Raw genomic sequence first — 12,993 nt, forward strand, 5'->3', positions numbered from 1 at the left:
GAAAATCGATAAAATTACCCTAAAATCTTCTTGGCATGGCCGGGAAAAAAGGTTATTTTAACATGTAACCAGTCTAAAATTACGTCAGCAATATCTCCCTACAAATCAAGGATTACAGCCTTATAACTCTTCTGAGCATGATGTTAACTCTTCTTAGCATGATGTGTAGTTCAAGCACTTGTAGGAAGTCATAGCCATTGATGGTCAATAACATTTAAAGTATCAAAAGAAACTATTGGAGTCCATAATGACATCTTTTAAGATAAAGTTAATGTTGATCTCTGAATATTTTATAAGATTGATGCAATTTCTATAGGAAGTATTGTTGTAAAGGATTTTGAATAATTTCTAAGGTACAGATTCATAAAAAGAGCCTAAAGTACTATTGGTGAGGCCGTGTGTGTACGTGTGAAGAGGAAGTATATAGGTTTAGGTAGTTTTGTCTGCCCATGAGGTAAAGATCAAGGGTTCTTATGATACATAATAAGGTTAAGGGAACTTGTAATCACTTTCATAGAATAAATAAATATATGAATAAGACTAGTTTGGTCCAAATAGGAGTAATGTTTTTTGATTGGAGGATGATCGTACAACTGAAGATTATATCAGTGTGAGAGAAATTAGTTTAAATGAAATACATATGTCTCATTGGAATACAATAGTTTAAGGTTGACTTGAGTTGGTAGTATCTTTGTGGAGGTAATATAAATTCTTGAACAATTAATTTTAGGGCGGAAAAATATGAATCTACATGACGGGCCATGACAAAGACTTGACCTGAACCTAAATTTGACTGTACTTTCCCAAGAAAGGTCTCAAATCAGAGTACAAATAAATAAAGTGCATCTTTGGTAACACGAAGAAGAAGAAGATGCAGTTGAAGTAGATGATCAAGAGATAACCTTCGAGGCACTTGACAGGTCCCCTTGGCCTAAACCTAATCAACTTAAATTAATAGTGTGGAGCCTTTTTTTTCCCGTCATATCAATATGGTTTGTAATTAAAGGTTCCTCATTATCTTCAACGTATGGGTTACAGTCTTAGGCTGAGGGTAGATTGATTGAGTTGTTGCAGTCCTCTTTATTGTCTTAGGTGTAGTTACATGTTATTTATATATATTTTTTCCATTTTTTACTTTCTCTTTAACTTATCCATGTATTGTGCTTTCTTTCGTCACTACCCATTTAGTTATTCGAGATAAACTTCATCTGTTGCTACCGACTGATTTTGACTATTTATCTGAGTTTTTGTTTGTCCCATATTTGCTTTTGTTTATTCATTTATTTCTGACCTATGCTTTTTATTTCTTTTTTCCCTTTATACTGCTAATTTACATGGCTACTAAAAAAAATACATTTTTTTTCTTTTTCATGTTTTGCTGCATTTTTCTACTTCTGCTGCTCAAATGTTTTGTTGTTGTTGTTGTTGTGTGTCTTTGTGCTATAGTTTTTGCTTCCCGTCATTTCCATTTTCTGCAGCTGTTACATGATTATTTTCTTTTTGTGTGTTTCTCTCTTTTCATTTTTGCATTGTCATAGATAATATTTTTTTATTTATAGTAATATATATTTTTGCAGTTGAATATATGAAGTTCTGGATTCTTTTATTTATTTTTTATCATCTTTTCTTGGTTACCATACAATAACATTTTTTTTAACCTAATAAAAACATCATCTTTTGTTGACGTTCTATTAATTAATTTGAGTTTTCTGTTGCTTTTTTTATTTCTTTTCTTTTATCAAGTATGCTTTGGTTTAAGAAAAGAATGAATCTTTTATCACTTAGGTTTTGAAGGGAACCTTGTGCATTGACAAGGATCTTGTTTAGGATATTTGTATTTGATCATTCATGGTGTTTTTCTTGTCCTTAAGGTGTTTCGTTTCGAAAAATTAAAAAATTTCGCTAGTTCCAAGTAAAAAAATTTCAACTGAAAAACTTGGGAGCGCGGACAAATGGTAAGTCTCCTTGAAATCCCATACCACTCATAAACTACCATCATCTTCCTCCAAAGGATGGATGGATTGTTTGAATAAAACAAGAAAATAAAACATTTTATGGGCATAATGAATAAGGACAACTTATTTATTTATGTTTTTAAATAACATGGAAAAAGAATAAAATGATTTGGCGAATAAAAATGAGACTGTCACAACTAACTCAAAGCGTGACAAAAAAATAAAAAAAGGTGATCAATCGCTCTTCATAAGCTGTAGAAACCGCAACGCGACTCTCAGACCCAGAATTCGAGCTTCGAGCAACATCATTTCCAGCCATATACATACGCTCCCCAAGAAGGATATTTTAACTGCAACTCTTTTGGAATCCGTCACAGCTTCAGAAGCGATTCTTCCAATTATAAAAAAGGTATCAAGAGAAGATCCTTGCAGCTGCCGAATAATACAAGTCGGTCCATGTAAGTGGTTCGCTAACTTGAGAATGCATGCGCGCTAGTATGTAATGATATCTCTATACGAGTGAGATGCACAATTAAGACAAAAAGGCATCAGGTAGGCTTACCAGGACATGATTGACAGCACGTAAACAGTCGTTGGTTTTCAACATCAGTAAAATTACACGTGGAAGTCTCCTAAGCAGCTCTGATATTTGAGGAAAATACAGAGAAGCATACATCTGTGGTATAAAAGCATAAAAAAAAAAGTACATGATAGAATCAGCTGTGAAAAAGAAATCTTGTTGAAAATGTCATGTCATTGTAACTAAAGATAACGGCAAACTTGTTTGTTCTAAGTTAGACCCTTGACAAGGACATGAAATAACCTGGAGTTCTGAACGGTCACCGTCGTTGCCTTCCAAGACCAGATGGTCTGCAGATGGATCGATGACCTTTTTCCAAGGCCTCATAGTGAGTACTCCTGCAAATAGAGCACAAAGATCCTCACCTGCACCAAGTTTTATACTATTTTCCTTGATGGCGTTAGCATCGGCAAAAACTAGACCCTATACGCAAAGGTGAGTGAACTCACAAAGTTAACTATGAAATTTATAAATTAAAAAAAAAAGAGTTTAACTATTGAGAAGAAAAGATAAAAAATGCACCTTCCAAAGTGCAGCATAGTTTGTTCTAGTTGAAAAATCAAGCTCTCTGTAGAGACCATGATCAAGTAGTATCAATTGTGGTTTTCTCCTCCCTGCACGTCACATGCACAAGCTGCTGCTTTAGAAAATATCTCTACGATTTAAACCAAAACTATATTCTTCACTATCAAATCTGATGCAGGACAGCAGTAAGAAAATTAAATTCTATTAGAAATGTCAATTTGGAAAAAAAAAAAAAAACAGGATACAAGATATAAGAAATAAATAACAATGAATATCTGAACTGACCTCGATGACTTAAAAATTAAAAAAAAATCAGCAATTCTTAAGTAGATGGCTAGTGATTATCTGAACAGAGAAATTGTTCTAGTAACACCCCTCGACTTTATCCCATATACATTTTATATGCACCATAATATTTATGAAATTGAAGTCCAAAGACATACTTGATGGAACTGTAAGTTGTTTTCTGCAGACTGGCCATGGTTAAAAGCATGAAACATGTAAATTTTGTTAAATTTACTGGAATCAACTATGCACAAAATTGTACCATATAAGCACAAAGGTCATAAGCTAGATGCAGAAAAAGCTTCTTACCAAAAATATTCCATTTATTGGATGGCAAAGGCCTAACCATCATATTGGCAGCATGTGGGTCACAATGAACAAATCCATGCTTAAAAATCATCTCTGCAAAAGCTCGGGTGACCTGCACGATTTTAGATTTGACATACAGTGTGACACACATTATACGTAACATTCTGATTTCTGACAATGAGAAATGATTGACAATTTAAATAGACTTACTAATTTTGAAACATCAACTGGTTCGAGTCCAAGGCTTCGTATAGCAGTCACATCAGTAATTTCCGCAGCGTCCATAAATTCCATAGTCAAAAGTCTAGTGGTACTCAGGTTCCAATAGACTTTAGGAGCATATATGCTATGTGCAGTACGAGGAGATAGCCTTCTAAAATTGTCCAAACATTTGACACTGTTCCTAGCCTCAAACAAAAAATCTAATTCCTGGAAATCATGATATGATTGCTTAAAATTTAGTCCAGATTTCAAGATTAAGATCATGAGTGGCATACACACAAAAAAGTGAAAAAAAAATAAAAACCCATAGTGTAGAGTAACTTACACTCTTCATTGCCATCACTAAAATTTGTCCTACGGATGCTTTACAGCTATTGGTAAAGTTATCAGAACTTTAGTACAGACAAAATATTGGGGGTTACAAACAAAAGTCAGATTACAAAAAATATTATCATGCTACACTGTTCAGTTTACCATAACAGTGCAGCTTTGGGCTGGCTATGTATGTGTTGCTATGTATGTGTTTACACAAGCATATGTGCTTACAAAAGCATAATATGATTGGACTTCTCCACTCAAGTTTACAGAATACATTCTAATGACAAGCATTAGATGGCAAAAGGGTGATTGAACAAATAAGAAAAAGAAGAACGACCATAAGCCAAATGTGAAATCATGACGATGAAGAAAGTCAGGAAGTAACCTGATTATTCTTATATGAAGGCTCTCAGATGAAGAAATAATAGAGAATACATCAAAGAAAATGTAGTTGACCAACTTTAAGAAGCAATACTCTTAAAGTTTTGAACATTAAAAGAAAATTGCACATGATTCTTCAGCATGAGCAGTACACACAGTTTAAACATTTCTGAATATTATATAGAAAATGAACTTCATTGTAGCAAGTTCATCTAAAAAGATTTGAACATTAAAAGAAAATTATATGTGATGACCATTCTTCAAAAATTCAAGTTTCATTGGAGAATAGATACATAAAGATTGACAGAGTACCCTGCATATATACATGCATGTGTGACTTCTCTTAAACATTACCAAAAGCATAGTTAATGTTTGTCAGGCCCATGACTTCGTAAAGAAGTAAACATCAAAATAACAGGACCATACAATATGCTAAGTTGATTGACCAAAAAAATAATGTGGAAATCAAGGACAAGCACAAACCAAAAGCATGAAAATGTATGAACATGACACGATACACCAGTCAGAACATGTCCATACCGATCAGACGTTTTCTGATGTGTCCAATTAAAATAAATGTGTGGAAACACAAATTAAAACAGAAGGGGAATACATGTAAAAGAAAACCTACCTTGGGTGCACTTTCACGAATTTCATCAACCAACCACCTATACAAGAAAAATGTTAGTTGGCATGAATGTTGGTTTTTGGTAGAAAGAATGAAACATGAATGCTGTCAATGTGTGATGTGAAGTTGGACAACCATGAATCAGATAATGTTCTCCATTGTTGGCAAACAAAAATATGCACTATACATTTAACAGTAATTCAATGTTTACTTTAGGACTTTTACTTAAGTAGAAACAAGTAAACAATCATAACATCTTTCTCAATCCAGATTGCACTAAACATCTTCAAATCTTGAAAGTTGGCTGCAAATGGTGCTAAAAAAAGGTTCAAACAATCTGGACCTTGATGCACGCACAAATAAACCGACTCAACATTTTCAAGTAGTAGTTGAATTCAGATTACAAGAAAGGCCCTAATGTGAACATGAAAGATTGCCAAAGATCTCACTTTCTAAAATAACAATACATGTAATTATATGTATTTCATAAAGAGAACATCTTTACATGAAGGATCAATAAAATAGAACCACCGAATATGTACCTATAGTCAAATGCAGGAAAACACCAATGCAAGAAATTCACTAGCAAATCCACAGTGGCAATATCTGCAACAGCAGTATCTGTCAAGTGAGTGTGTTGCACCTGTGTGTAGCAAAAATAAGGGAATTGAGTAGCACCAGGTATTATGCAATCTCATCATCGGAAAAAAAAAGTATTAAGCATAAATCTGATTCCTGCATAAAGAATATATCTTCCAACCTTTACAGCAACTTTTTGTCCATCATGTGTTCTGGCAGCATGAACTTGTGCAAGGGATGCACTAGCTAGTGGGTTTGGATCAAATTCTGCAAAAATCTGAGTACATATTGCTTAATTAGTAGATACTTAAAAGATAAAAGGTCCTATATAAAGATGTCTTTTGATAATTTGCTATGAGGTGGGCAAGCGAGTGCAAGAGATGTAGCTAACAGAAATACATCAACATCTAGTATTGCAAAATGAACTAGCGATAGAACAAACTTTCTCAGGTGGTCCACCAAGCTCTTTAATGACTACATTGTGCACTTGATCATACGAGGAAACAGGACATCTCTTCAACATTGACGCCCTCATTATTTGAACATATTCTTCCGGAACTACATATTCCTAAAGGAAGATTTATGAAATTAGTCATATATAGACAATAAAATATCAGTAAGAAAGAGTATCTAGAAATGCTTGCAGCAAAAGCAGTGAAATTATTCTATAGGAATACTGCAGAAGTGCACGTGTAAACTCTGAACAAAGATAATATTCAGTTATGGTGTTAAATATAATGCAGTCGGCATAAACTAAGGCTCAACATCGATTGTTCAGTGTCCCGATGGAAAAGGAAAAGTTGCTAAATTTGGCTTGAATGACTCCCTAAATCCCTTCCAGGCTTTTTCAATGTTCTGTCATTACTTCAGTTCTAATTAGACAGTAGGAATCAATCAATCATCACTTGAATCTATAGGAGTTAGCCAAATTGTTGATATTCATTCTCTATTTATTTCCTTTGCAAAATAATCCTAAAGGGCATTAATTGATGACACTCTAATCCTAATACGAAGTTGAAATTTTTAGGATAGCTATTAGATGAATAAGCGTGAAGTGATTTTCCTTTTCTCAATCAACCTCAAGGGTATAGGAGTCTTAGGATGGTTGAAGAGTTTGATGCAATCGAGCGGATGCATGCAAGTTATCTTCAAAGTATACATCTTTCACCAATGTTCCTTTGTATCTAATGTTGTAATAACAACAAAAAGTCGTAAGTTCTAACTATTTGGGATCAACTACATGAATCTCTTGTTGCCATTGAAATCTAATTTTTTTTCTCTGATGTTACAATACCTATTTTTTTCTCTTCTGCATCTCTGACTTTTCTTCTATATTTTTATTTTTTTATCAATCAATTGAGAAAAGATCAGCAATTGTTTATATTCTAGTGCAGCATGATCAGCCCCAAATCCTCTACAAAACTTTATTAAATACAACAACCAGATATACAATGAATAGAACCACTTTAGTACAAAGTGTTAATATCGTTGATCAGTATGTAACCATAGTACAAAATGCAACAAAAAACAGGGTGAGAGGAGAGTCCCTTGCCAAAAGGTCAGTTTCAAGACCAAGGCTATATTCCAAATGAGAACAAGAAGGCCTTTCCAACCATCCAGTGCAACAAAAATGGGGGTGAGGGGAGGAGGATAGTCTGCTAGTAAAGTCAATCTCAAGACCAAGTAAGGCTACTTTCCAAATGCAACCAAACAAGGTCTCCACCAACTGTCCAGTGCAATTAAAGTTGTCTAAAATTGGCATATAAGAACTAACAAAATTCCAGCAATTCGTGCTTTGAACAAGTACTTATGGTTCATTGAATCCATAAAGGGACAACAGTCTTTTTGTTATCACTATTTTGGCCAATTTTTTCCTACTAGTGATTTTAACCAGTGAAAAAATATATGTCTACTTGTAAATTCGGTCCTGTCAATGGATAGCAACCACCTAAGCATAGAATACCGATCTCTATTAGGATGATGCCATACATATTCTAATGCTCCAGAGAGATAATAACACCAGCTTCAGTCATAAAACTTCTGCCAAAAGCACATTGGAACTACTCTCACCATCCAATTTTCATTTCCAAGATCAATTATCTTCATTATTTTATATAAAAAGGAAGGAATTTGTTCAATCACATCAAAACCTGATGAATTACTATTATTTCTTTATATTCAATCACATCAAGCTATATTACTTTTCATGTAGAACTTGATGAACATTATTTCAGCTTTATATTTATTTAAGACATACCAGTTGACTAATATGTTGACCAAGCTTGATATATATCCCTCCATTGCGAAAACACAAATCCTGTAATCTATGAGCAGATCGCTTGTGAACTTCATGCTTTGCCTTGGACCACTCTATGCTTCCCTCCTTAAGGTTCCAAAGCGAGTATTGATAGTCTGAAAGGAAAGTTTGGGGAAGAGCAAAAACAAGCACAAATGAAATATTATCAGTCTCTCTTCTTTTTTAATAAAATAAGCAGCATAAATTACAGGGAGAAACAAAACAAAGGATTCTGCACATATATTAAAGGTTTGACCATAAGCAAATAACGAAAAATTAACACAAAAGAGTAGCATCTAACTTACAAGCCCAAAGTGTATAATTATTTGTTCACATCATCTATGCTTTCAGTTTCATGCTCCAATGAGACCCAAGCATGACTAAGATGTACTTTAGCAAAAAGATGAGATCAGGCATGACCAAGAATCTGTTTGGAATGGTATGGAGTTGTTATTGCAAGATAATGAAGTTAGTGTTGGTATTTCTCATGCAATACTGATTATCCTAACTTCACAAGTTTATGGTCTGTCTTACCTACTCTCGCATCCACAACCTTAAATCCTGCAGGATATAAATCCATGCAAGGATGGAAAAACAACCTCACCATCTAGATTTCGTTACCAACTAAGTTGGCTCATTAAATAGGATCAAACTGACCTTTCTGTGCTAAGATAGGTGATGAGTGTAAAAGTGTCTCACTGCTTTCACTGCCTCAAATCACCACTTAAGCTGCCTTGCCTCACCCCTGGAAAGAGAAGGGAAGACCAGAGGACAAGGAGTGGTTGAAGGATCAGTGGAAGGTGAGCTTTTCGTATATTTGTCATCAAGTTTTGCCATTTTTTCTCCTTTTCTGTTTTGGTTTTGTATTCCTTTCGCAAAGTGTGTCAACTGAAATAGGCGTGTGCTAATAAACTAAAACCCTTGGATCTATACGTCAAAAGTTTACACCCATTGACTACTGAGATGAAACCTCTTTGTTTGGTAGCTTCCAATAAACTATCTTCCAAATTTAGCATCAACAACATAATAATATAAGTAAACATCAAATCAGTTCTTATCCTTGCATGCTCTAAAGCTTCTTTTTGTCTTCTTGCTATGTCTGATACTTTGATGCCCATCAAAATTTGATTACTTTGGTTACAAGTATAAAATCTCAATCAAATGCAAATTTTGACACCTTATCAAATTGGTACCTTTATAGAAAGGTGGAGAATATATCAGCTTGTCTTACCCAATAGCACTGAAAAAATAATAAAAAAGTGGATAATGACCAATACCAACCTATATGGTTTAACCAGTCCTTGGTCAGACCCATAAATACTGGTCGGGGTATATACTGGTCCATTCAATATTTGTAACCTTATGTTACAAGTCTACCAAAGATTGAGACCCTAATGAAAGACATCTCTAGGGGACAAGATTCAACCAAGTTCAATGAACTTTTAGTTGCATAATCCTTACATCCAATGAACACAAGGGACCAACTTCATTCGGATTCCATGAAGCCCCAAAGACTAAAGAGGTTGGTGGAGGTTTAAGGTCCCTAGATCTAATCCTTTGGTGATAGCTTAAAGAACCTTCTAATGTATTTTCATTGTCCCTAAATATACAATGTGGCATGAGTAAGCCCCATGGTACAGTGGCACTAGTCAAAAAACCATGGAATGCCACAACATGTGACATCTCTTAAGAAGTTATTCACCAAATATCCATTAGTATAACCAATGTTCCTTTTTTCTGAGGAAATATAACCAAGTAACCAACAGTTTTTAAGATTAACAAGCTTGTACAATGAAGCACCCATTTCAATTCATCCATAAAATGGATTATCACAATATAGGTTGCCTAACAAATCATACATACTGTCTTCAAATCATACTACACGACATAACAGAATTCAACTACTTCATAGGTGAGCATTAACAGGTTAAAACCAAATTAATGAACTGCACCAACTCTATTTGGTCAATTAAGTTCAATTTTCTTAAAAATTTGGTTCCAAGTGGTTTATTTTTAAATGAAATATTCAGTTTTTTATTTGCTCCTGTAGAATGAGAATCATTTAAACCAAATAAACAAAAAATTTAGTTGCCATAGGCCTGATTGATTTAGTAGCACTGCAATATAAATACTTGATAAGCCCTGTGCTGAAGTTCGAAATCAAGACACAGCCAGAACACATTCTAATGTCTCTTGGTGCTAGCTTGAGTGGTTCTCAAAACTCAAAAGTACAAAACTTTAGAATTCAAGGAGGATATAATCTTCAGAAAGAAAATTGACTCCTAAAAACCTAAATACCACTATGATGGGTAAACCTGATTCTACCCTATTGGTTTCTGCTTGTGCAGTTTATCACATTAGGAAATACACCAATTCCACCAACTCATCACTGTTCTAGATCAGTTCTTTTTTTAATTGAACTGACTGAATTGCAAATTTAGTGTGGTCAGTTTAGTTCAGATATAATCTCGTTTGTTTCATTTTTGAAGTTTAATGCATCCCAATCCAAGAAAACCAACTCAAGATAACCTAAATTTAAATGCTCACCCCTATTAACAGTCCATCCCTATAAATGTGGACAAGATAAAAAGTCTATCTCACAATTTAAAGAACTTCCTAACTATAATATTTTGAACTCATCGGCTTTTTTGGACTAAACAGAAGAGAATACCCAAAGCAATGGTAAACAACTCAAAAACATTATCAGGAAGTGATCAACTACGCAATAATCTAAAAATCCCTAAAAAGTAGTAAAACATAATCAGGAAGTTAATCAGGATCCACCAAATTGCCAGTGTTGCACAGATCTCATCCTTAAGGTCTTCTGTCATTGAATTAATTTATACTGTAAGTTAATCAGGATCCACCAAATTGCCAGGCTACACATGTGATATATATCTCATTAAAGATCACTCTCATAATTGCAATCTCACTAAACCACCATAATTTTTTGTGATCCACATTTCACAATAAGGGACAAACCTACAATAAGTAGGTTTAATAGGTAGCAAACCTATAATGAAACTCTAGGTAGGAAGAAATACGTAAAAGGCACAATGAATCTTTCCTCAGAATTTCAGTACCTGCTCTGATCATTTGAGAGACATAATATCCCAAATCTGGGTTCCAAATTGATTTTGAATATGCATAATAGTGAACCATTAAAACAGAAAACTTAAATATACCTAAATTTAAAAGATATGAGCATATAAAAAATAAAGGTAGAAATCAGGATAAGGAATAAGTAAACTAAAAGCTAGAGAAAATAACACTGAGAAAAAAAAATAATATAGATCCTTATCAGGCAAAGAAAGAGCTCATGCTTCCAATAATCCGTTATGTAAATAATTAAACTTAGACAGAAAAAATAACATGCAAAGAGAAAAAATCATGTAGAGTCTATTGACAGAGAGAACTATTTGACAATCAATCATGTCAAATACATAGGGCTTATTTTGAGGGTATCTACGAGAAGTCATCTGATTCTAGGGCTACAAATAAAATGAGGAATTGATCTTATCATCTCCACGGTTAAACACAATCTAAAACCCTAAGAGAGGCAATTCAAGATCCGAACTATCAAAATCTAGTGATGAATGTTATTCTTGAGCTTAAGAGACAAGGCTCCTTCCACTCAGCATACTTTCTTACTTCAGAAATTAACCAAAAATTTCAAGCTGTGACACGCAAAAGATCAAGAAACAAAACAGGAAATTGGTGCTCACCTGCAATGATCATAGCTACAGTGAGGTTGTCATGGAGTCAAAGAGGGACGATGGTACAAATCCTAAAGATGGTTGAATGATGAGGTAGCAGCAGGATTCATCTGATTCTAGGGATGCAGACTCCATAAGGAATCAATCTTAATTTTTCTCGGGCTAAACTAAATTTAAAACCTTAAAAGAGGCAATGCAAGATGCAAATTGCCAAAACCTACTGACGAATGTGTAATTCTTGGACATAAGAGACAAAGTTCATCTCGCTCCAGCGTAATTCCTTCCTAAAAGCTTTACCGAAAATTCGAGGCCACCATACGTGTAAAATCAAGAGACAATAAGATCAAGAACTGAATATAAGGAGAAAGGATGGCGAATTCATCTGCCAACCGATCAAGAACGATGGTGCAAATCCTGAATGCGCAATTCTTGAAGGTCGTCGAAGGATGAGGCGGCGAGGGAATACATCAGGGCTACGGATATAAAGGAACCGATCTCATCTTCTCCCAGGTTAAACTCGATTTAAAACCCTAGGAGAGAAGAAGCAATACAAGACCCAATCGTCAAACGCTAGTGACGGAAGGTGTGATTCTTGGGCTAAAGAAACAAGCTCCTCGAGCTTCACCGAATATTCCAGGCCGTGATGCGCGTCAAATCAAGAAAAAAATAGATAGATAGATAGATGGATAGATAGATAGATAGATAGAGAGAGAGAGAGAGAGAGAGAGAGACCTCCCACGATCGTGGCTACGGTGAGGGTATCACGGAGGAGGCGAAGAGGGACGGTAGTGCAAATCTTGAAGTTGGTCGACGGATCGTCGGAGGTGGCGATGGCGGCGGCTGTAGCTCCTCCGCCAAGAACGGCGGCCCCAACTGAGAGCTTCGCCGCAGCGCGCCACATGTAGACCACGATCCACCTTCCCGCCAAACCAGCACGAGACAAGAGAGGAGGAGCGGCGCCGCCTACTCCGAGAAGCCGACAAGCGAGGACTCACGTAGCCTCTCTCCGAAACCTAAGATGACATATAAAGGCCCATCGTTAAGGCCCAACTTTGTTGCTTCCCGTGGTGATACGGATTTCCAATTAACGGACTCAGATCCATCTTCTAAACGGATTCGGGTCAATGAAAACCCGATTGCACAATTACATGAACCAGGGTTCGATGAGACCAAATCGCTCTTTTGTAATTGGGTCAATC

At 35.2% G+C, this 12,993-nt stretch overlaps 1 protein-coding gene across 1 annotated transcript; it reads right to left on the reverse strand.

The window, feature by feature from the left end:
* Positions 1-1,951: 1,951 nt before the first annotated feature.
* LOC103978578 (putative ABC1 protein At2g40090) lies at positions 1,952-12,813 on the reverse strand. The gene is made up of 12 exons (XM_009394414.3): positions 12,527-12,813; positions 8,040-8,194; positions 6,225-6,350; positions 5,964-6,059; positions 5,746-5,846; positions 5,207-5,243; positions 3,865-4,083; positions 3,655-3,766; positions 3,058-3,149; positions 2,779-2,958; positions 2,518-2,631; positions 1,952-2,387 (listed from the first exon to the last, which is right to left on the reverse strand). The coding sequence occupies exons 1-12, from the start codon at positions 12,693-12,695 to the stop codon at positions 2,190-2,192; spliced, it is 1,599 nt and encodes a 532-aa protein (XP_009392689.2). The 5' UTR covers positions 12,696-12,813; the 3' UTR covers positions 1,952-2,189.
* Between the last annotated feature and the right edge of the window lie 180 nt (positions 12,814-12,993).

The sequence above is a fragment of the Musa acuminata genome, chromosome BXJ2-3 (genome assembly GCF_036884655.1).
Source record: "Musa acuminata AAA Group cultivar baxijiao chromosome BXJ2-3, Cavendish_Baxijiao_AAA, whole genome shotgun sequence".
In the NCBI taxonomy this organism is placed as follows: domain Eukaryota; kingdom Viridiplantae; phylum Streptophyta; class Magnoliopsida; order Zingiberales; family Musaceae; genus Musa; species Musa acuminata.

Bases quoted from the DNA above. Each gene is read 5' to 3' on its own strand.
- LOC103978578 (XM_009394414.3), bottom strand. From the start codon at position 12,695: ATGTGGCGCGCTGCGGCGAAGCTCTCAGTTGGGGCCGCCGTTCTTGGC. The intron at 5,244-5,745 runs GTACATATTCGG...TTTCTTGTATAG, and splicing joins TTTCCTGCATTTGACTATAG to GTGGTTGGTTGATGAAATTC. The intron at 2,959-3,057 runs GTGCATTTTTTA...CTTTGCGTATAG, and splicing joins ACTATGCTGCACTTTGGAAG to GGTCTAGTTTTTGCCGATGC.